We start from the raw sequence: 25,608 nt of genomic DNA, 5'->3' as shown, positions 1-25,608 counted from the left end.
ATATATATTTTTTTGAAAGGGGATATGGATTGGGTAGCATACAAATCGCATTCTCCCATGCCCATAGACTACAGTTTATTCTGACGTCGACGATATCGATAAGTAACAGTAAAAATGCGTCATCTTTCAGGTATTGAAGGTCACATGATTTATATCGACAAGAACGGCGACGCCGAGGCCAACTACACCGTCATGGCCTTGTTTCCGGACAACAACACCTACGGCCACGGCTTGAAGCCCATAGGACGTTTCATCAGAGACCTGAACCACCGAAATCTGGTAAGCTATATAATAAGTTATAGTTACATCATCCTTTTACGAGAGATTCGTCTAGTTAGACCACGGTTATTGTGGCCGTTGAGTGATGGGTGTAATGATCGAGGGCGTAGCCCCAAAGCGTGGTACAAGAAGACTTAATTTCTGAAACGCAAAATACAAACATTTCAAAATTTTTGAGTTAGCAATGAAGGCATACTAGTAGAGAAACTGTTTAGTATGATATACGCTACGTCATATTTCTTTCGTCAGAAACAGACATAAATGAATATGTATACAGCATTTTGGAAATTAACTCTTCATTTGTATTTCAACTGATTGGGCCATTTCTCGCTCCAGTCTGTATTCCACAACTCAGGTAATAAAGACCGTAGTATGTACTTACCTGTTCTGTGGGATGGTGCATATAAAGTAGTCCTTGCTGCTAATAAGAAAGATTAGCCCATTGCGTGGCAGCAACGAGTTTTCTCTCGCAATATCTGTGAGGTCATTAAGCATACGCCCGACGCCATATAACCCTCATTAAAATGTGTCGAGTGCGTCGTTAATAAAACTGACACTATCTAAACTTCGTATCATTTATTATTCTTTTTAATACAACATCATTATCCCAATCATATATTATTTACGTAAGTAAGATTCGTTAGCTTATTGCCACATATTTATCGCAGATCTGTTGACACAATTTCAGTCTGATCATATATGGACTCATTCTGTGCAGAGTGATATCTTGCGTTGGCTATTTGTTATGGCTTGCGGTCATTTGCCCCCCCCCCCCCCCCCCGGACATTTGCCCCTAGGACATTTGCCCCCCATCCCCCCCCCCGGACATTTGCCTCCCCGGACATTTAGGTTGACTTTATTTTGAAATTTGGGGCGGGACGTAGCCCAGTGGTAAAGCGTTCACTTGATGCGTGGTTGGTCTAGGATCGATCCCCGTCGGTGGACTCATTGGGCTATTTCTCGTTCCAGTAACAAAGGCCGTGGTATGTACTATCCTGTCTGTGGGATGGAGCATATAAAAGATACCTTGCTGCTAATCGAAAAGAGTAACCCATGAAGTGGCGACAGCGGGTTTCCTCTCTCAATATCTGTGTGATCCTTAACCATATGTCTGACGCCATATAACCGTAAATATAATGTGTTGAGTGCGTCGTTAAATAAAACATTTCTTTCTTTTTTTTCCTTCCTCATTTTGAAATTTCGTGTTCAGATCCAATTACGGTTCAAGCATGTGGGCAAACACATCAGCTATCTGGAGTGTCTACCAAAGACATCGACTAATTGTCACTGTTAGTCTGTACCGGCTCTTACCCATAGTTTTAACAGCTCAATGAGGAGGTATAAGCCATTGCGTCTCTCTCAATAACCATCAACCTGCCGTAGACAGACAATCCCGTTACCTGAGTTCATGCTTCAAACTTAATGGGATAAATTACAAAATGAATAAGAAATTAACTATTTATAGCCGGAAATGGGCAAGTAGTCCTTATGATAGACTTTAGTAACAAGTAATAATGGAATGGCCATTGTAGTTTATTTTCAACATTAACCGACGTAGTCCGGGCAATCTGGTATATTACCAAAAAGAAATTGCAATAGTTTCCAACCATGGTTTTTCTGATTCCTTATACATCTGAGAGCATCAATTTTAAAATAGACCAAAATAGACTTAGTGGAACATATTTTTATGACGTCATCAAGATGGCCACCACGCAAAAATCTATTATTTTAGAAATAAAACTAAAAAAAATTTCTAATATCCTCATGGGAATATATTTAACATCAATTCAGGGTATTTGAGGTATGGTAAGTTCATTAAAAATAAACATTTGAATATTGGAGTATTCCTCATTTGCATAAATCCAAGATGGCCGCCATATTTAGTGTATTTTGAGCAAAAAAATAATTCTAGTGGTTTCACGGGAATAGATTTTCCGTATTTGCATAGATGTAAGATGGACGCCAAATACGGTGTATTTTGACGACAAATCTGCAACAAAATATTATTTAAAATTCCTGGAACTTCATCAATCATATTTCTCCCCATGATCGACATGGACCCAAATGATCTGTCTTGCATTTACTCTACCTTGAAGTTTATATCTTCGCATGCACAACGGCACCAGTCATACCCAGTGGTCACGTTTGATCAGCCGCTATGGTGGAAGGCACATACCATGGTAGAGAGCATGCCAGAATTACAGCCAGCTGTCATTCGTCTGGGAGGCTTCCATACTCAAATGAGTGTATGCTAGCAACACTGTCGGACACATGCTCTCAGGCAAAGCAGTCAGTCGTGCTGTTAGAGGTCATTTGCTTGTCGATGCAGCCCTGAATACAATGGTGACTTCAATGACTCTGAACATTGACCTGTCCGAGCTTTCAGTACCATCGCAACCAGATGCAAGCGTCCACTCTGATGATGACAGTACTGTTGAGAAACCACCCACACCAGCTGTTTTAAATCCCTCTGATGCTGCTGTTGACGATACCCTTCTTTCCACCTTGACGAACCTGTTGAAGGGAATACTGTCAGAATCAATTTCTTCTTCTGACGTGGAGGAAAATGACGCCATGCACGCTCTTCGAGAAAACGTGGAGAAAGAGAAAAAGAGGTTGGGAGAGTGCCGAATGGCAAGACTTTGGCTCCAATATATGGACATGGTAGACCTGCTCTGAAGATTTATCAAAGCGGAGAGGCTTGGACATTGGGCGATTCATCTTCAGTGTCTGTATGACATGCTGCCATACCTCGCGGCATCTGGCCACAGTCTCTATGTGAAAAGCGTTCATGTGTATCTACAAAAAATGCTGAAACTTGAGACAGATCTACCCGAAATACACAAACACTTCATGGATGGACTTCATGTGGTGCGCCGGTCTGACAGGCTTTGGGCGGGCATTTCAACCGATCTTGCAATAGAGCAGTGTTTTATGCGCTCTTTGAAGACACGCGGAGGCCTGACGAGAGGACGAGGAATAACAGAGACTCAACGCCTCATCTGGGTTCTCTCCACTCCTGCCTGTGCAGAGATCAACAGTGCAATGCAAGATGCCACTGGGACGACATTCACCACCAGTGAACAGCACAAGGAGACCAACAGTGCCAGAATGGCCAAAGATTCCAGTGATATCCAAGACCTGTTGCAATACCTGACACAGAGAAATCCCTTCAGCACAGAGATTCCAATGTCGTTGAGAAACATTGCAACTGGTGTAACAGCACATGCCTCTGTGAATTGTGACACTGCTAAACATGTGGGACAGAAAATAATGCAGTCAATGACCAATCAAAAGGTAGTTGAGCACACATTCAGAAAGAAGGATCAAGCTGTTACAATGGGAACAATAGGTTCAGTGAAGATCAGAGACGAAGTTGTCAGTGTGGATCCTCTGCTCCTCTTCCAACGTTTGTTAGCTGCTGGCGATAGATGTGGTGAATTACCAGATACCTTCACATATGAGATGCGCTCCTATCCACCTGCTTTGTTTGAATCTCCAGACGTGATGAGGTCTGCTAATAAAGCGAGTCTAGCTGATAGTCTGTGGTCTCCAACAATTGCAGAATCCCCCAAACCTCCTGACCAAGTCCAGTATGTCCTCGATGGAGGTGCTCTCCTTCACAGAATACCGTGGACAAAGGGTGCTCTCTGGGATGAGATTATGACGATGTACACGGAGTATGTTACTCACAGATATGGAAAAGCCACTGTTGTTTTTGACAGCTACCGAGACTCGCCCAGCACAAAGGATTGTACACACGCACGAAGAAGTGGTAGTTGCATTGGCACAGCAGTGCACTTTGATGATACCGTGGCACTGCAGACCAAAAAAAGAAGAATTTCTCTCAAACCAACAGAACAAGCAACGGTTTATTACCATGCTAGGCAACAGATTGGAGACAGCTGGCTGTGGCGTTCACCATGCAAAGGGTGATGCAGACCTTTTGGTAGTGGAGGTGGCTGTGGATTGTGCTGAACACATAGACACAGTTGTCATTGCAGATGACACAGACATATTGGTTCTCCTGATCCACCATGCTGGGCATGCCAAGTACAATGTGTGGTTTAAGCCAAACGTCAAAAGAGAAAGTAAAAAGTCTCAAAGGTGCTGGAACATGTCAGCAACAAGATGCCACCTGGGGCGTACTGTCTGCAGCAGTATTCTCTTTCTCCATGCCGTACGTGGATGCGATACCACGTCAACACTGTATGGAATCGGCAAAAACAAGGCAGTGGTCAAAGTGAAGAGTGACATCTTCTTTGCTAGACAAGCTGAAGTGTTCATGGATTCCAGCTCAAGCCCAGAAGATGTCATCAAGGCAGGGGACCATACACTCGTCTCCTTGTACAACGGTGAAGAGGATGAAACCCTCGACAGCCTCAGGCTTCGCAGGTTTTATGAGAAGACGGCATGCAGCACTGCAGCAGTTGAGCCACGTACTCTACCCCCAACATCAGCTGCTGCTAAATACCACAGCTTGAGAGTGTATCAACAAGTTCAAGTCTGGCTAGGCAATGGAGACCAGGACGTACCCCCAGAGCAGTGGGGATGGGAGGTCAGTGAAGGGAAACTGGTTCCAATTTTGACGGACAATCCACCAGCTCCACAGCACCTACTGCAAGTGATCAGATGTGTGTGCAAAACTGGTTGCTACACAATGAGATGCACCTGCAGAAAGAACGGACTGGACTGTTCCATGGCCTGCAGTGAATGCCGTGGCTTGTTTTCAAACAGATCACTGTCTGTTGTGGATAGTGATTCGGAGGACGAACTAACAGTGGACTAGTGTCTTGTTACACGCAAATGGATATACGTGAGACACCTGTTAATCCTGCAGTACTTGACAGACTCATGCAAAACTGTAACAGTTATTGATGTGATTAATAATTGTTGTCATGAAAGTATACATGGAGCGTATTTGAACATATATAACATTCTAACAAAACGGCAACATTATTGTTTGAAATGAAACATTTAATGCTATTGAAACAAAACCAAAAATAGGTAATTTTACTGATCCGCTCAGAGTCCATTTGTTATTTCAGGGGTAGGTGCAGACCGCCCTCTGAAATAATATGTTCCACTAAGTCTATTTTGGTCTATTTTGAAAGTGATGTTCCCAGATGACTAGGGAATCAGAAAAAAAACATGTTTGAAAACTATTGCAATTTGTTTTGGGTTACCCCATTTTTTATTATAGGCTTCCCGGACTAACGGGGAACTATCATCATACAACAGAGACTCAGCCTTCCAAGAGTTTGTTCTCTATTTGTAATTCCACCCTGCTCTATACGCTATCTACTATTCCGATTACAGACTACAGCATATGCGGGACGTGTTAGCAGCTCGGAAGCTTCTTCTTCTTCGTCGTCGTATGCTCAGACAGTGGCTCAAACAAAAGCTGCTGTATTCCGTAGGTTCTCCAAGGGGCCAAAGATGTTCTCTTTCAGGGGTTCATCTGAAGGCCAAACTGTTTTTGTCTGGTGCTGGTAGGTGGGACAATGTTGCAGGAAATGTTGCACAGTATTCGATGCAAATTACACTGGCGGTGGCTGCGTATCGCTCATACAAACAGTATGTAGTCTTGGCGGGTTCGATTCCTGTAATTCCAGACAGAATGTGTCCCATGAAGAAAATCAACTTTATGACTGGTATCATCTTCACACCGAGTTGTGAACTTACTTTTAGTTATAGCTGGTATTGAGATATCAAGTCAGTAGCTACAAGCCTTAAACCCGATGGCAAATGTTGTTACTTTTATTATGGCACTGGATCTCAAAATCTGAAAATGGTCCGGATCTCTTTGAATCTCCGACACGCCCATGGCGTAATAGTTGCCTTGTCTCTACAATGAAATCTTGTTTTTCAGGACTATATTGAAGATATACAAATTTACGGCGACTTCATTCCGAGAGATGAGCCTCTTTGCGGTTACGACGGGGAGCGGTGCAAACCGGAACCAAGTACGTATACTTCATTAAAGGTAGACTAAACTCCAACAAGAGCCTTATTTGTTGGAAAGATGCATATCCTGACCACCAACACATACTGACACTTTAACAAATGAAAAACGCGTAATTTTAGAGTTAATAAAAAAACATGATTATTCCTGCTAACTGGGGGCAGCCATTTTGTTTCGTTTTTGTGACGTCCGGTGGTATAGCTTGGGGCGAAGTGACGTCAGCTCCGTCCAACTTCTCTATTATGCACAGTGTAAACAAACGCTCTAATTTACGACAAGGCACTTCGCTTTTATAAAACAACATAAATTACTTGATACTATAATAAACGATTTAATTAAATATATTTCAATTTGCACCAGTATAACGAAATGGAGTTATAGTATTTTTTTTTCTTTTAAAAAATCCAAAGAAAAAATGCATATTATTAGGCCTATTGGTAGGATACGTTCGAGCAAAAACGACCACTCACGATACCCAAGTGATAATTTTCTTTTCTTTGGGACTATGTAATTGGTCAGTTTTGTGGTTTTAGATGGGAAAGTCTACTTAATCAAGGGTTTTACAGAATTACTTACAGTAATAAAGCAGGACGGCTGGTAATGTCCATTACGATTTGAGGTTATCTCACAATACCCTGTGATCTGTGAGGCACGTATTAGTGTGTCTAGACACAGTGTCTGGGGACCGTCTAAATATACACCTGCCAATCAAGACCCACAGGTACAGCCACGGAAAGAGAATACCAATTAACCAACAAAACACTCCGACTATTATTTCAGTACGGGGGTTAATTTATATACAAAACATAATACAGTTATTTCAACACTTTAACAATGGTGATTTATTTTGTATTGAAAAGTAAACCACATATACACGTTGCTGTGTTACTGGGATAGATATTATAATAGAACATTGCGATGCATCCGCAAAAATCAGGTATGTTTTGTTTCTTCACTTCGAAGACTAATTCCTGACGTGACACGTTAGGTATTACGTAACCACCAGCTCGCCAGAGGGCGTATTCACTAGGATGGTACAAAATTGCTGCGCCCGTTTTATATAATAACGTCATATTTAACCGTTTTATTAATTAACTATACGATTATACTTGTTGATATTAAGCAATAATGTGCATTATGTATCGTTGAATATGCATGCCAGTCCAAAAGCCTTGCTTTAGTATTCCTTAAAGGGATTGAGCAAGATGATTTGAGCCTCTGGCTGTTTAATAGTCCGTGTATGACACAGACAACTGCAATACGTCATGCACTGATCTCTATCAGGATATACATGTCTAAAATGCACTACATGCACGTATGTATTTGTTTATTTTTGACGTAGAGTGAAATGACAGGCCGGATCCAGGAAATACGTTAAGGGAAACCAAAGGGAAAAAGGGTACATGATCCAACTCGTGAAATGGGCAACGCATTGAAAATAAAAAAGCCACTTGAATATACCCTGGTACCCTTTTGGATCCGTATATAAAATGTAAACAGTTTCTTGTTTTAGGTCTTAATGAAATCCTTTGCATTTATTTCGTGGACAAGAACATTATTTTGATTCTAAGGTCTTATAATTGTGTACATGATTACACTTCAGTTACCTGTTTTAATGTAGTAACCACACATTACAAGAAACGTTATAAACTGAAATATAATCGTGTTATATAAAAACAAATATGTAAAATGTGTTGAGATATTTGTAATCATCATTATTTAAAATCACCAAGACTGATTTTCAAAGACTAACTTTTCTTTTTCGCGTACAATAAATAATTTAAAAAACAACCCATCCAGCTATGTAATTATAAAACTCTCAAAAGCTGCTAGAGAGTCTGCTTGTCTCGTGTCTAGAGTTTTATATGCACTACACGAACTAGACATATTTGTTAAATGTTTAATTTAAGCATAATGCTTTAAGTAATACGGTATGTGAGTTAACGGTACAGATGCTGTATTAGCCAAACTAGTTTTAACTTGGATCAGTGCCATTATATTTTTATTTCATTTCACATGCATACATTTAGACGTTGAGACACACACACACACACACACGCGCGCACACGCGCACACACACACAGCGAGAGCGAGAGAGAGAGAGAGAGAGAGAGAGAGAGAGAGAGAGAGAGAGAGAGAGAGAGAGAGAGAGAGAGAGAGAGAGAGAGAGAGAGACTTTAACATGCCCCTATACCACTAAGGTTTCGGGCATGTCTGTCACGGGCCAGGTCTCTGGATAACCAGTGGTCTGGTCCGGGATTAGACGTTGAGTGTATTGTTGAATACAAAATGTTTTCTTCCTTGTTCTTACTGTTCAGACTGTATTATTGATATGCTATTTTCTACTTGTCGTTTTACTCTATATTCTGCGTTTTCAGACTATGTTGGATTCATAGCTGGTGGATCACTGGGCAGTGTTTGTTTTGTAACCATCGTGGTGCTACTCTTGGTTTACAGGTAAAATCATGTCACACTCCAGTTTAGTAGGATCATAATAGAAGTATATATTGTCTTCCAACTCTGAAGCTGGTGTGTACGTGTGTATATATATATATGTGTGTGTGTGTGTGTGTGTGTGTGTGTGTGTGTGTGTGTGTGTGTACGTGTGTGTGTTGATGGATATGCGTTTGAACGAATATTTGTTTTGTATTGTGACCTATTATTATCTGCAATGATTACACGATGTTAATTCGTAACTCATGGTTTGAAGGAATATTTTGTTCTGTACTCGAACCATTTCTTTACAAACATTTAAAAAAAAGTTAATTCATAATTCATGGTAATCTTATTAGGACATTACCATGAATAGACTTGAATATTATTAATGCCCTACCACCTCTGCCAGTTGCTGTCATCTCTCGACAGGGCGATTAGTAGTACTGAAACAAGATATGTAACGAAATCTATGAAAAAGAACGCTTGCTGCTGATGACAAGATTACGTAATCTAACTACAGTATGTTTGTTTCTTATGCTTTTCCAAATACATTATATACAGTTGCTACATGTTTGACATCAAATAGAAAATAATTATAGTATGTGTTAAAGAAACATTAAATAATACAAATTTATATTTATATATTAAATAATGGATATACGCGTGTAACAACCGACAAAATCGTCATCAATATGACAATGTCTTTATTTTATTTTATTGTTTTTATTATTTATTTATTATTTATTTATTTATTTGTTTATTTTATTTGTCCTTACTTTGTTTAGAAGGTATTCAGTTGAAGTTAATAAACTATTTTAACAGTCATGTATTAATAAATACTTTGTCATTGCAGGAACTGGAAATACGAACAGGAACTTGCCAGTCTTATTTGGAAGATTGACATCAAGGACATCCAGCAGCAACCTGGAGCCGCGTTCTCTGTGTTGTCCTTTATCAGCAACAACCCGGTAAGCATTCAGTGTAGGTAATACTTATAAATATATATATATATATATATATATATATATATATATATATATATATATATATATATATATAATTACAATGGTGCCTGGACGTAGCCAACTGGCGTCACATTGGGGTGGGGGACACATAATTAAAGCTCACACAATAGCAAATTGCAATAGATTACAAGAGGGGTCAATCATTTTTCAGAGGGAGCGAAGCCCCCTTCCCCATGCCCCCTCCTAATTACGGGCCTGCAATGGCGGGCTAAGAGGTGATCCATTAGTTTTATTGGCTTGTGAATGTTATTTAATTTAATTTAAAATTATACCTCTGTATTAACTACCATTAAAATAATACCTACATCAAACTTTATGAATCCAGTGGAATGTCTACCTACATTACAGCTGATGGTCTAAACGTTCATGCAATATGCCCATTGCAATATGTTAAACACATTATGAGTTATAATGTTGGATATAACCTCAGACGGAACATATTTTCAGGTTGACTCAATAATAATTTTATGACACCGTGTGTATAAAACGTTTTAAGCCTAGACGTTTCTCTCACACAATTTGAATTGCATTGTCATGTCGTTTGAGTCTCAGACTCTTAAAGGGACATTCCTGAGTTTGCTGCAATGTTTAAGATGTTATCGACTAACAGAGACTTTTTAACGATTGTAATTACATACCATATATGTTTTTCTGCATGAAATGTTAGTGGCTGTATATTAAACGTGTTTTTGGTCGTTCTAATAGTTGTACTAGGTTAAATTTCATTTTATTTCCTAAACACATTGAATATACAGACACTGATATTCCAAATCAGAAAATATATTTAATATGTATGTTTAATCGTAGAAATATCTTACAATGCAGCAAACTCAGGAATGTCCCTTTAATAGAGTTTTGAGGGTAGACTAAAAATGTCAGGACCCTGTTTTACGAAGCGATCCTCACGCTAAAATCACATTAATAAGGTAGTTAGGCACTCAAGGTGATTTTAGCGCTATGCTCGCCTAGATGTGTTATAATACAACATGTTCCTTATGTCTGCCGTTCGATCAACACCAGGGTGTACTGCAGAGCACGGCCAGTCTGAGTTTCGGTCAGGACAGGAACGAACAGAAGTTCACCAAGGCCGGGGTCTACAAGGGAACTCTTGTCGCCATGAAGCTCGTCAAGAAGCGCCACCTGGATCTCACACGTGACGTCAAGATGGAGCTCAAAATAGTAAGAAAACACTAAAATATATTAAACAAAACATTAATCTTTGTGTGGGTTTCTTATGAAGGGATATATTGACATCGGCCTGCAATATATTCGAATAATAAATAATCTCAAATGTAAAATAGTATAAAACGTGTCTGTTCTTGATCAGTAGTGTTGGTATGCTGAGAATCTTGTCTTTTGATCAGTTGGTACACAGTTGTTCTTCAGCGTTCAGTTGGTTGTATTATATCCTTTATCCCGTAAGAGTCACAAAAAAGGCTGTCAGGCGTAGATCTTTTGCAGAGCCCCACAGCTTGGCATCCATCGTAGTACTCACAAGCCAGATTTGTTACCTCTCTCTGTTATAGAGTGGACAGGACTGCAGGAAGTGTTGTGGTGTTTGGTCATCTTTTCCAAATCACAGAGAGCCAAGGGCTGAATACCAATGTTTTTAAAGGTAGTACTAAACCAAATAACTTCCGGCTGGGTCAAAGTTCGAGGTGCACCCAACTTTTGATAGAGACGTTAACACCACAAGTCCTGCGATTGGTTATAAATGTGAGTGTGTTGGTTGTAAAAAAAAATAGTTTCATTTGGGCTAAAAATGTATGCAATTTTATTTCATCTAGTACCACTGTGTCAAGTAGCCTTGTGCTTGGAACATGTATGGGGTACCTGTAAAAAAAAGTACTGAAATTTTGTGTGGAACTAGGGTAGTCATAGACGCTACCTGTTATCTCAGAAATGAGCAGCTTGACACCCACGTTTTTGTGATTCACTTTAAGGGTGAGGGGTGGTAGCATTTATATCCGTGGTGTTTATGTCGATTGATACGTTGCAGGTAGGAGTTTTAGCCACATATGTTACAATTGTCGTCTATGGGATTTGATTTGGTAGTATACACCCTATAGCACATATTCAGTGCATAATACAAAATATTATGATTTTGTGATTTTATTTAATTAAACTATACTGGTTGATTAATTAGCCGTCACTGGACCACGCAAGTTCACAATGACCTTGACCTTGACACTAATCACTGTACATGGCTCTGAATCAAACCCTAGTTTCAACCCGTAAAAATGGACACTGAGTTTGGTTAATTTACAAACCTGCAACACATTTGGATACAACAGAGTGAAACAAGAGTATGTGACGTGGAAATACCCCTACAAATAGACTAAAACGCGACTCCATAACCGTTACTTCTCAGACGCACGTGCGTTTTCAAAAATATGAAAAATATTAGAAACACCAGGATGACCAGAAACACGTCGGTTGTACTGAAATGGATAATCTATACAATAAAAGTAGTGTTTGATTTCAGTGATCATAAACGGCTCTAATAGTGAGAAATATGCCCTAGTGTTTGAAAACTAGGATATGTCCCTTTGAAATCTGTACAACTCACTTCCCCTCGATCAAAACGTTTTGAAACAACTCATTCGATAACTGGTATGAATCTTGCGATCATTTATATGACATCTTAGATCTGATTCACGGTTAAGAGCCACTTACGTTAATATCTCAACACAAGAACACTTTACGATATGAAAGTGATGATGTTCTTATAACGGGTTCACGGTTAAGAACCACTTACGTTAATATCTTAACACAAGAACTCTGTACGATATGAAAGTGATGATGTTCTTATATCGGGTTCACGGTTAAGAACCACTTACGTTAATATCTTAACACAAGAACTCTGTACGATATGAAAGTGATGATGTTCTTATATCGGGTTCACGGTTAAGAACCACTTACGTTAATATCTTAACACAAGAACTCTGTACGATATGAAAGTGATGATGTTCTTATATCGGGTTCACGGTTAAGAACCACTTACGTTACTATCTTAACACAAGAACTCTGTACGATATGAAAGTGATGATGTTCTTATATCGGGTTCACGGTTAAGAACCACTTACGTTAATATCTTAACACACGAACTCTGTACGATATGAAAGTGATGATGTTCTTATATCGGGTTCACGGTTAAGAACCACTTACGTTAATATCTTAACACAAGAACTCTGTACGATATGAAAGTGATGATGTTCTTATATCGGGTTCACGGTTAAGAACCACTTACGTTAATATCTTAACACAAGAACTCTGTACGATATGAAAGTGATGATGTTCTTATATCGGGTTCACGGTTAAGAACCACTTACGTTAATATCTTAACACACGAACTCTGTACGATATGAAAGTGATGATGTTCTTTTGTTTTATATTAGTTTCACTTTGTGTAACAATTAACTCTAGATATTTGTTTAACACAGAACAGTCGTGTGAAACAAAAGCCTGATTATTATTTGTTTGTGTGACCCCACAGATGCGCGAGTTGCGACACAACAACGTGGTTCAGTTCATCGGCGCCTGTGTGGAGATGGACCAGATCCACATCATCATGGAGTACTGCTCCAAGGGAAGCTTGGAGGTGGGTACACATAGGATTTGTTTTTTTATTATCCCACTGCCCCCTTTCGTTTCTCTCCTTTGAATTCCATCTCATTTCTTCCCGATCTGGCAACTCCTCCTATCTTTCAACTTCTTTCTCTGTCCACCTCCAACCGGTACATAAGGACGGAGAAACGAAAACTAAAACGGAAAGATCGATAGACAAAAAGTTAAACTTTGTTTTCTTTAACGACACCACTAAAGCACCTCGATTTATTAGTCATCGACTACTGGATGTCAAACATTTGGTAATTTTGACATATAATTTTTTATATGCACCATCCCACAGATAGGATAGCTCATACCACGGTTTTTCGTATATCAGTCGTCGTGCACCTGCTGTGACGAGAAACAGCCCACTGTATGTGTGTGTGTGTGTGTGTGTGTGTGTGTGTGTGTGTGTGTGTGTGTGTGTGTGTGTGTGTTCCATTGGTTGGTTAGGTTGGTTGATTCATTGATTAATGGTTAGTTGGTTGATTGATTGGTTGGTTGGGTGGTTGAGTGGTTGGTTGGTTGTCTATCGGTCCGATCTCCGTAGGTAGGATCACTGGATAGTTTCTAAATGTTATATAAATTATATATATGTTTTGTTTAATACATTTACAACAGATGGCCTTTTGACGTTCTGCTGATATTAAAAACCCTCACAAAAATTCCTATACAAACCACTATAACATCCACGCATACATGTGTATGCCATAAAAATATAATTAATAATCAAAGTGTTTTCTGTACTAGTGTCTTGTTATGTAAACATATACAAAAGATATAACACAGATAAGACAATGTCCACTTTGACTATTTCAGGATATTCTGGAAAATGATGATGTCAAACTAGATAACATGTTCATAGCTTCCATTGTGACAGACATTCTAAAGGTAATTATTTTTAACAATTTGCATATTTTCGAAATAAATGTCTGTTTTGTACAAGCGCTCAGTATCAATACTACGGTAAGTGTTATCCGGGAAAGGTAGTGAAAACCGTAACATTATAATTATGTTTTATATGATCAGGCAAATAACGCAGACACATTTGTTAATCTCACAATGGGGGTTTATGTCTTTCAGAACACCTTAAGTTTATTAATGTAAATTTATGCTTTCAAAGTACAATTTATGTAACAGAATGTCTGTTATCTAAACGAAAAAATAATTATCCTTAATGTAAAACCGTATCTCTGCACAAAGCAAAATCGAAAAAGTGTTTTCGTCTGCGTATTTGTAATACTCTAAACGTATTGTGTTTCTGTTTTCTCTCTTTTAGTTGTCTATGTTAATGGTCCTACAAATCTCAATGATTGTCTAATGTTGACATTATATTTATCTTCTCTCGTAATTTGCTGTATTTTCAAATTTGTATTCCCTTATAAGTTTTCTTTCTTTGGAGTCTTTTTTATGGTATGTTTTTGTTTTTACTAATTTTCTCTCTTCTAGGGTTTGATATATTTACACCAGAGTGAGATTGGTTGCCACGGCGACTTGAAGTCTTCCAACTGCCTTGTGGACAGCCGATGGGTGGTAAAAATCACAGACTTTGGCCTCAACAAGTTCAAACAGGGCCAAGAGATCCCCTACCATGGGGAGCACGCTCTCTATAAACGTTAGTATTATAGTAGAACTTACGGCTTATCCGCACTAACCACAATTCATAATTATACAGAGGGGGATCAAAGGTGGGGAGAGGACCCGTCCCCCTCAATATATTCAAGTGCCTCTTTTTCTATCTTTTAAAAGAAATTCACAAGTTGGTCCATGTGCCCTTTTTTGTTTTACAAAATGCATGGATCCTTTCATGATAATGTGGAATCGTGTCTTATTTCCTACTGTTATCTCGTCTATTACAACTTTCCACAAACACAACTCTGTGTAACAATCAACTATGTATAAGGAACACTACAGGCATTGCCTTTCTGCATACCTATTTAAAGGGACATTCCGGAGTTTGATGCAATTTGTAAGATGTTATTCACTAACAGAGACCGTTTGATAACTGTAATTGCATATCAAATATATTTTTCTGCATAAAATATTAGTGGCTGTATATTAAACGTGTTTCTGATCATTCTCATATTTGTACTAGGTTAAATTTCATTTTATTTCCTAAAAATAACTGTTTTTCGTACGTACGAAATTATTTGAAGACAAAATACAATTTGGGCTTCTTACAAATATTAAGACGACCAGAAACACATTGAATATACAGACACTGATATTCTAAACAAGATAATATATTTAATATGTAAGTTTGATCGTAGAAGTATTTTATTAGTCGGAAACATCTTACAAGGCAGCAAACTCGGAAATGTCCCTTCAAGCATTTCACAGACCTTGCCTTGAAAAGAATAATTAAGGGGAGTGACCAATTATTCCGCTACCTTTGATTATTAAAAGCCATTTAAGATGGTACCTTATTGGGCATTGGTATTAGGAAGGATTGTTTTTTGTAATTCACATGTCCAGGGTGAACTAAAATTACTGTCCTTAAACTAGTAACAGAGGAGTGATGGGGAGTGATGGTGATAGCTCCCTTAAATGGCGAGGTCTGATTTCAATGTATTCAACAGGGTCATAGCTAGCGGAGAGGGTAAGGGAGGTGGTTGCCTCCCCCCCCCCCCCCCCCGAAAAAATCCGGAAAGCATTATATAAACTTAAAGAAAATTCTCATCTTAACCGTTTAAGGAGTTTTAGACTATTAACTACTCATTCCCCCTCCCCCCCCCCCCCCCCAACAACAAATCCTAGCTACGGCCCTGTTCAAAGAGCGGTTGTGTTAAATACCATTATTTTAGTTTCCTTGATGTACGCTGTAGACAGACTTAGATTTTACATTCTATTCGTGGGCCTCTTTTCTTTGAATGTTAGGGAAACTCTGGATGGCGCCTGAATTGCTGCGAATGGAGAAGCCGCCACTCGGTGGAACTCAGAAGGGCGACGTCTTCTCGTTCAGTATCGTACTGTACGAGATCCTGTTTCGTGCAGGACCGTACGGCGACTGTCACCTTACTCCTAAAGGTACGCATCATCGCAATTACCATATTCATAAATAACTTTTGTACACTATTGTTATAACAAATTATAAATTGATTTATCACAAATACCTCATAACATGTTATCAGTACAAATAACTCGTATGGTGGTATCAGTATATGCAATTTGTATACCATATCAACGCATATTTATATTATATTTTTTTATGGTCATATAAAACTTGGGTCTGTTGTATTCTGGTAATAACTTGTAGCAAAGTAGTTTTATATTTTATTCTCCCAAATAACGGGTATGTCGTATCCTCGAAAATAATTTGCATATTGTATCCTGCTTAGTAACACAAGTCGGATCAGAAGAAAGCACCTTTAAACATTTTATACAAATATATTGATGTACCTGTGAATTGTTTTGATTTATTTTAAAGAACGGTATGTAAATATTAATACTTTAGTGGGCATGGATAATTATGTCTTCTTAAATTCGAAATCAAAATAATAATATTAGTCCTGCAGCAGAGGCATCCCAAAAGTGAAGTGTACCGAGGCCGGAAGTATTAACATTTGTCACCATGGTGGAAATTAATCTCTAGGGTGCAGAGGTCGTGAAAATATAAGATGGCATTTTCTAATGTTGGTGGGAAACATTCATTCATTCATTCATCCAAACATACGCTCACTCATTCACTCACTAATTCATCCATTCGTGTATTTATTCAGGCTATAGTGGTTAGGTGTTTGTGGATGCTGATAGGGGTATAATTACAATGCTTTTTTACTAGGGGACCATTGATCAATAGCATGTTCGCATTAACATTAAACAAATGTCATCTTATATTTTCATGTGGTCCACATCAAAGAGATTAATTTCAGCCATAGTGACAAATATCATACTTCCGGCCCCGGTTACTCAAAAACTAAGGCTCTTTTTCAGCGTCTGCTGCAGGACTATATGGAAATAGGATTGGTACTTATTTTATGTGTTTGTTATTTGTAGAAATCGTTGATAAGGTTAAAGGCGGTATGCAGGAACAAGGAGAGTACTTCCGACCCAACCTGGCCAGACTCACGTGCGATGTCTACGTCATCGATGTCATTCAGGACTGCTGGCAAGAGGACCCGGATCTACGACCTGACCTCAAGACTGTGCGCAAACGACTTAGACCAATGCAGAAAGGAATGTGAGTAAATATATTTCCTTAAAAAAACCCAAAACAAAATAAGTGTTTTTTCAACTGTAATATTATTTTTGCCAATTTAACTCTTTAGCTTTTAACTCAATACAAGAGGGGCGGGATTTAGCTCAGTCGGTTAAATACTCGCTTGAGGTGCTTACGTCGCAGGATCGAAGCACCTCATTGGATCCATTCAACTGATTGGGGTTTTCTCGTTCTAACTTGTGCATCACAACTGGTCAAAGGCCTTGGTATGTGCGTTCCTGTCTGTGGGGAAGTGCATATAAAAGATCCATTGGTGCATTAGGAAAAATGTAGCGGGTTTCCTCTAATGACTACGAGTCAGAATTATCAAATGTTTGACATCCAATAGCCGATGATTAATTACTTAGTTGTGTCGTTAAACAAAACAAACTTTCACTATGCAGAGCGTATTTAGGTGGGCGCGCAAGGAACGTGGTCCTTATTCGGAGTGCGTGTGTGTGTGTGGGGGGGGGGGGGGGGGAGGGTGTCTAGACTATGACCAGCTAAGTATATAGGGAGGTCGACATACTCCCGCGGAAATTATATTTTAAAAAATCGCTTTGAGCGGGAAATGCGACCCCCGACACTCGCCTTCTATTTTTGGTGAAGTAATTAATTTTGCATTTGTATAAAATAAGGAGTTGTATACTAATTGACACATTTTTATTTACGTATGCAGGAAGTCCAATATTTTCGACAACATGATGTTGTTGATGGAACGCTATGCTAACAACCTGGAGGCAGTGGTCTTGGATCGAACTGTCGAACTCGCCGAGGAGAAGAAAAAAACAGAAATGTTACTCTACCGGATGTTGCCGAAGTACGTATTTCAAACTAGTGGAAAGGAAGAAGGAAGGACATGTTTTATTTAACGACGCATTCAACACATTTTATTTACGTTTATATGGCGTCGGACATATGGTTAAGGACCACACAGATATTAAGAGAGGAAACCCGCTGTCGCCACTTCATGGGCTACTCTTTTCGATTAGCAGCAAGGGATCTTTTATATGCACCTTCCCACAGACAGGGTAGCACATACCACGGCCTTTGATATACCATTCGTGGTGCACTGGCTGGAGCGAGAAATAGCCCAGTGGGCACACCGACGGGGATCGATCCTAGACTGACCGCGCATCAAGCGAACGCTTTACCACTGGGCTACGTCCCGCCCTTAGTAGATAGATAGTAATCCATATACAAGTCAAAACCTGCCCCTGCTGCCACCTGTTAAAAGCAGACGACATTTTTATACTCCCATATCAGCTGATATAGTGTACACTGACCTGTAGTAAGCAGCCACCTTACTTCAGAGGCCATTTTTGATACTCCCGTTTGTGGTTGCTCAACGCAGATTTGGCTGTAATTAAGAGTTGAATCAACATTAGATTAATTCGTGTTAATGCCAACTACCTCGATTCAGTTCAAAGTTATTTCGAGTCAAATGTCTTTCCCACATATATAAAAGCAGATATCACGGCCTTTTGATATACTAGCTGTTAAAATCTGGTTGGAAAGAAAAACAAAAACATTCTATGCAGTTCAAAGTTTGTTTTGTTTAACGACACGACTAGAGCACATTTATTTATGAATCATCGGCTATTGGATGTTAAACAGTTGGTAAGTTTGATATATAGTCTTAGAGAGAAAACGCGCTACATTTTTCCATTAGTAGCACAGGCAGGACAGCACATACCACGGCCTTTCATATACCAGTTGTGGTGCACTGACTGGTACGAGAAATAACCCAATGGGTCCACTGATGGGTCCCAAACCGATCGCGCAACAAGTGAGCGCTTTACCAGTGGGCTACGTCCCACCCCCCATTTTATACAGAGTCCTATCTCGCCTCATTACAAACAAGAAACAAAGCTGGCTATTATAGAATCAATCCTAGAGTCTAGGCTCTATATTAAAAATTTATTATTATCTTGATGGTAGTGTAAGTGGATCTTGTATGAAAACAGATTAAGTATTCCATGTATGGCTACAACCATTTTGAATGCAGTCCTGGGGACTGTTTCAAGCAAATATTCAAAACAAATAATTGGAATGTCACGTTTTTGCCACTCCAGTTATAATATTTTGCTGAGAAATGCTTTATAATGTGTAATGTTTAGTCACTTGCCTTTTTACTAAAACGTGGACCGTTTTGTGGTTGACAGAATCGTGGCAGCACAGCTGGTTCGTGGCCAGCCAGTGATCCCAGAAGCGTTTGATCTCGTCACCATCTACTTCAGCGACATCTGTGGTTTCACGGCCTTATCAGCAGAAAGTACGCCTTTACAGGTACCGTCTTCATGTTTGTTAACCGTCCAAATGTCCGTCTAACTCTCAAACAGCAGAGTACTCGGTCTCTCTCTCTCTCTCTCTCTCTCTCTCTCTCTCTCTCTCTCTCTCTCTCTCTCTCTCTCTCTCTCTCTCTCTCTCTCTCTCTCTCTCTCTCTCTCTTTCATAATGTCTTTTCCAGCAGGACTGGGATATAAATAAATTCATTCAATTAAAATAGAACTGTTGTGTCATGAACATGTTTGTGTTATCTGTAAAATGGAATTAAATGTCAAACTCACAAATGCACAACATTAATGCACGATATCAGCAATGTTTACATATGTATAATGAAATGACGTTTGTGTCAGCTTGATATCTAAGTGTTTAGTTTTTTTCATGCACATTTACATTTTTCATTTTTCTTATAAAAATTATACCACAACACACACACACACACACACAGAGCGAGCGAGAGAGAGAGAGAGAGAGAGAGAGAGAGAGAGAGAGAGAGAGAGAGAGAGAGAGAGAGAGAGAGAGAGAGAGAGAGATGAGAGAGAGAGAGAGAGAGAGAGAGAGATATGAGATAGAGAGAGATAGAGAGAGAGAGAGAGAGAGAGAGAGAGAGAGAGAGAGAGAGAGAGAGAGAGAGAGAGAGAGAGAGAGAGAGAGAGAGAGAGAGAGAGAGACAGACAGACAGAGATGTTTTAAAATATTCTGTATTTCTTTGTTTTTTTGTTTGATATCCACATATTACACGTTTCAGGTGGTAGATCTTCTCAACGACCTGTACACGCTGTTCGACTCCATCATCAAGAACTATGACGTGTACAAAGTGGAGACAATCGGGGACGCCTACATGGTGGTGAGTGGTCTGCCCAAGCGTAACGGCATGAACCACGCGGGGGAGATCGCGTCCATGTCACTGGCGCTGCTCAGTGCTATCCGACAGTTCAAGATACGTCACAAGCCGGGCACCGTCATCAAACTGAGGATCGGTCTGCACAGCGGCAAGTAGCTAGTCGATTTTATAACTATTGTTTATATAAGAAAGCAAGGACTTGGCAGTAGTCTGAGAGTGGCAGTCCTCTTTGAGCGGTGTAGGTAGGATGTATTGTCCAGTAGAGGATCATTTAGGAGTGGCTTTCCTCCTATAGACAAGGCACTAGATAGAGATTTATGGAATCAACCATTATTTTGTCGAATTCCAATTCGACTCTGCATTGTGCAGAGATACGGTCTTGATCGCAGATAACGGTTTTTCTATTCAGGTTTATTTAACGACGCAATCCACACAGTGTAATTATCGTTATATGACGTCGCACATGTGGCTAAATGCCATACCGATAATGAAAGAGGAAACCCGCTGCCACCACGCAATGGGCTACCCTTTCCGATTAGCAGCAAGATGTCTTCTATATGCGCCATCCCGTAGACAAGATAGTACATACCAAAGCCTTTGTTACACCAGTTGTGGAGTACTGACAGGAATGAGAAATAGCCCAATAGGCCCACCCACGCATTAGGCGAGCGTTTTGCCAATGGGTTACATCCCGCTCCTACTATTTACAAGAGGGTATTTATGTGTTTCTTGTATGGATGTTCCAGAAGTTTCGTAATAACCATATTCTAGATACTAAACACCTGTAATATAAAATATCTTGAAGTGTTTTAACCAAAATATTCTTTTCCTTTTAATTGTTTAGGTTCGGTGGTGGCTGGTGTGGTGGGTATGACCATGCCGCGATACTGTCTGTTCGGAGACACCGTCAACACGTCTTCCAGGATGGAGTCCACGGGTGAAGGTAGGCAAAACATGGAAACACTTGAACTAGAATAAGTATAATATTATATGACTTCCGCTTTAAAACTAAATATAATTACAATTTTAGTTAAGTGTTTCGTATGTTTAGTATCATTTATTTAACTTTATATATTTTATATGTCTTATTTAGAACAACTGTATGTACAGTAATGATATAAAGCTCTCCAACCTTAAATGTTTTAAAGTATATAATAAAAGATGAAAATACTTGATTATTCGGTTGTTTTTGGGTTCTTTTGTCTGCATTTTATGCTTCTAATCTAATCAACTTTGAAGCATAGTGTTCTTGGCACACACATTAGCTATCTAGGTTGTCTGTCAGGACAATGGGCTTATTGTTAATAGTGAAAAAATTAGTATAGCGGTCTTACACTCCACCATTAATGAGTATAACTGACTCTGGGTGGAAGCAGATACAGAGATGCGAACTCACTACATGCCAACCGTAAGACCTATGGCTGAATCAGTATGTCACAGATGCGGATTGAAAACATTTTAAGTTATATACTAATAATGTTTTATATACCTGCACACGCTTTGGATTAAAGTACCAACCGTTTGGAAACCTGCTAGTGTTGGTTTACATGTTTTGCACGTGTAACGCAAATGAAAATGAGGAAGCTTACGACACCCACACTCACAGCATAACCAAACATATAGAAATTAAATTACTAATGTGCAAAATAAATGAAAGCATTCATTCAAATATTAATAATTTTGTGAAATAGGTAAAATGCTATAAAAATCCATTTGCTTCCAGAAGCGTTATAATTCAAACCATTGGTTCTGTAGATCTATATAAGACAGGATCTGAGTGTTCGCCTTAAGTAACAATATGTAAATGATGTTATTATGGGTTTTCTTCTCAGCATTAAAAATCCACGTCAGCCCAAGGACAAAGGGTATACTGGATGAACTGGGAGGATACGAACTGGAGTACAGAGGACTCATTCCAATGAAGGTAGGCCAACTATATATATATTCCACCATATCGATAAATACAGTTAATGTTTGTGTTTTGTTTAACCACGCCACTAAAGGACATTTATTTAATTGATCACGTGCTATTGAATGTCAAACATTTAATAACTGTGACACACAGTTTCAGAGGAAACATGCTATGTTGTTTAACATTAGCAGCATGAGATCCCACAGACAGGACAGCATTTAACACGGTATTTATATATATATTTAATGACTGTGTTTTGGAATAAATGTTGTAGAATTTTAACTATTTATTATTCCCAGATCAAGCAGACATTGTCAATGTTCTAGAATTGTATTATATGTATGTAAATCCACTGAAATAGGTTTTCAACTAGTGGTGCTCTAGGTCAAAGAGGACAGTTGTGTAAATGATTCAAATGACATTTTTTTACTCTATTCTTGTTGTTCAGTGCGCACCATTTCTGTTTATTTCATACCTATAAACATTGTTGTGTTTCAGGGGAAGGGCGAAATGCACACGTGGTGGCTGTTGGGGGAGGACAAAAAGGTTCGCGAGAAAAGAACCCGGAATTCCGACGACAGCGGCGTCCATCTGGACAACCCTGCAGACACGTCGGACACCCACACGTCTCCTGCACCCCACAACCCGATTACGAGCATCACAGCGTTCAACAATCACTCGTTCAACCCGCACCTGCGGCCCTCGCTCATCTTCGAGCGAAACCGGGCCTGGCTAACTTCAAAATCTGAACGATCCACTCCTGTTGTCCAAAAGGACGCCCCTGTTACCCCTAAATCTGCTCCTGAGACTATCAGTACTCACACAAGACGTATACTGGTCGCGGAGTGTAAGCCGGAGACTTCGAAATGTGACGTGAAGGCTCACAATGGACTCTTACCGATTCTGAAGACTAACGGCTCAGGGTCAAATAGCTCAAAGGAGTCTTCTGATGTGGTCAGGGACTCCGACAGAAGGACATTCTCCTCTAAGACCTCAGCGTCCAAATCCTCCTCATCGAAGGCTTCAGGGTCTAATTTGGCGGTTCCAAGAGTTGCAGACAATGATGTGGTTTTGAAGGACAGGACGTATCAAGACTTGGTGTCAGACAGTAGTATGGTGAACAACTCCACTTCTTCCAGACACCAGAACAATGTAACATTCTCCGACAATCAGACGTTATAGTGACTATGGAGCCTAAAGTTTTAACAGAAGAATCGTTTTACAACGCGTTAGTCTTCGAGTCCAAACAGCTATATCGACATGTATATAGATCTGGTTGATGTCGACTGTATAAAGGGGACACAGCCTTGCACAAGCAAATAATTTATGTGGTTATCTCCACTTTCTCCCAATTTCGGATTTAAAGAGTGTTGTAACAATTACTCTTGAATTGTGTGCATCTCCTACAACGAATCCAGGAAACTTTTGTCGTTATCATGTGCGTCTTTGTGTGTAGCTCCTTCGACGAATCCAGCAATATTCTATCATGATGATGTACCATTATGTAATCGAGTCTGTTTGTTTCTGTGGATATGTGTAGCTCCAAAAGAGAATCCAGAGACATTTTGTCATCATGATGTGTGTATATGTGTTAAAATCTTACAACGAATCCAAAAAATGGCCATCACCATGACGAACTAGTATGTATATATGTCTGGGGGTTTTTTTTCTGTGTGTTAGCTCCTAATCCAGGGAACTTTATCATCATGATGTATGTATATATATATATATATATATATATATATATATATATATATATATATATATATGTGTGTGTGTGTGTGTGTGTGTGTGTGTTAGTATCACATTCTCTGTGTCGACATTTTGTGAAATTCATCCCCATGTCAAGGATATATACAGAATTGTATTTTAAAACATGGCAGCTATTTTGAGGCTTCACGACGTACGAAGATTATATCCCAGATATTTCACTTTGGCCTTTATGCCAGACGTTTTTGAGACACGTTTGGAACAGTATACATATAGGTTTTTGAGGTTTGTGCATTTGATGAAAAAATTCTGTCTTCCCTTATGCTCATTTAGCTCTCGGTTTGTGGCGGCCTTTATGAAGTGGCAGTCTTTCTACTAACAGAAGTCGACTGTATTGGCCTGTGAATAAATGCATGCTGTCTTGGGGAGTGACAGCCACCCTCCCTACTCGGCAAAATCACTGCCAGCCATTCCATTCATAAGAGCATTCAAAACTATGGTTCTGATTCCTGTGGATGGGGCCTTGGAAGACCACCATACACAGCCTGAGGATCTGATGCTGTTTAAAAATGAAAGACAAATCCATATTCCGATATCAAAATCATATCTCTGTACAAGGCAGTCTAAAGGATGTTCGGCAAAGTCGTGATTGCTTCCATTATCTACTTCCAGATGCTCAGGATTCCAGTTATTATTTGAAGGGTTCACGGGAATAACCTGTGATGTTACATTTTTAACAAAGGGATATTTGTGAATTTTAACGTTTACAACTCTGCAGTCGTGGAATATTTATCCCCAAGAAAGCATAATTTACCAACAACTTTTAATGGCCTACCATAATACCACGTTTTTAATTTATTGCGTCATCGTGTCCTTGATACACACGACCGTTATAATACTCACTATATGTTTGGACATCATAGGTTATTCCCGTGGACACTTCATTTGTTTTATGTAGTTATTTTCTTTACGGTTGCCTTTTGGTTTTATCCTGACCATATCCTAGTGCTCATGTTGAAGGAATTTTAGTGCACATTACACATCTTTAATGTTTTAGATTATCTTATACTGTGTACACTGAATTTGAAAAATATGCATCTTCCATTTACGTACTGTGTTTATAACTTGTGTAGTATTTTAAGTCGTGCAATAAAATGATATGGGTATTGTTGACGTTGGTATGAGTTACAAGAATTGTTGTTTTACACAAGGCATTACATACTGCATCCTTGAATGCATTTTCACTAGTTCACGTAGTTGACATATTAAATCAAATGTAATTATATTACTGTCTTGCACCAATCCACGTGACCTAGCTTTTTTGCCTGGTCTTAAAAATCGTTG

At 39.2% G+C, this 25,608-nt stretch overlaps 1 protein-coding gene across 1 annotated transcript in view; it reads left to right on the top strand.

Annotated features, from left to right (window-relative positions):
- Window positions 1-25,430, top strand: part of LOC121378402 (guanylate cyclase 32E-like) — a 45,152-nt gene extending 19,722 nt beyond the window's left edge. Inside the window, exons 6-21 of the mRNA XM_041506557.1 lie at window positions 131-279; window positions 6,152-6,245; window positions 8,623-8,701; window positions 9,534-9,648; window positions 10,726-10,884; window positions 13,202-13,306; window positions 14,134-14,205; window positions 14,764-14,929; window positions 16,192-16,341; window positions 17,311-17,494; window positions 18,192-18,332; window positions 19,678-19,801; window positions 20,547-20,790; window positions 21,487-21,585; window positions 22,475-22,566; window positions 23,053-25,430. Coding sequence (XP_041362491.1) covers window positions 131-279; window positions 6,152-6,245; window positions 8,623-8,701; window positions 9,534-9,648; window positions 10,726-10,884; window positions 13,202-13,306; window positions 14,134-14,205; window positions 14,764-14,929; window positions 16,192-16,341; window positions 17,311-17,494; window positions 18,192-18,332; window positions 19,678-19,801; window positions 20,547-20,790; window positions 21,487-21,585; window positions 22,475-22,566; window positions 23,053-23,736 — 2,657 coding nt within the window. The 3' untranslated portion in view covers window positions 23,737-25,430. The remainder of the gene's footprint in view (window positions 1-130; window positions 280-6,151; window positions 6,246-8,622; window positions 8,702-9,533; window positions 9,649-10,725; window positions 10,885-13,201; window positions 13,307-14,133; window positions 14,206-14,763; window positions 14,930-16,191; window positions 16,342-17,310; window positions 17,495-18,191; window positions 18,333-19,677; window positions 19,802-20,546; window positions 20,791-21,486; window positions 21,586-22,474; window positions 22,567-23,052) is intronic.
- The last annotated feature ends 178 nt before the right edge of the window (window positions 25,431-25,608 follow it).

The sequence above is a fragment of the Gigantopelta aegis genome, chromosome 8 (assembly GCF_016097555.1).
Source record: "Gigantopelta aegis isolate Gae_Host chromosome 8, Gae_host_genome, whole genome shotgun sequence".
Lineage (NCBI taxonomy): Eukaryota > Metazoa > Mollusca > Gastropoda > Neomphalida > Peltospiridae > Gigantopelta > Gigantopelta aegis.
Note: the sequence above shows the minus strand (reverse complement) of the source record. Positions and strands in the feature narration are given on the sequence as shown.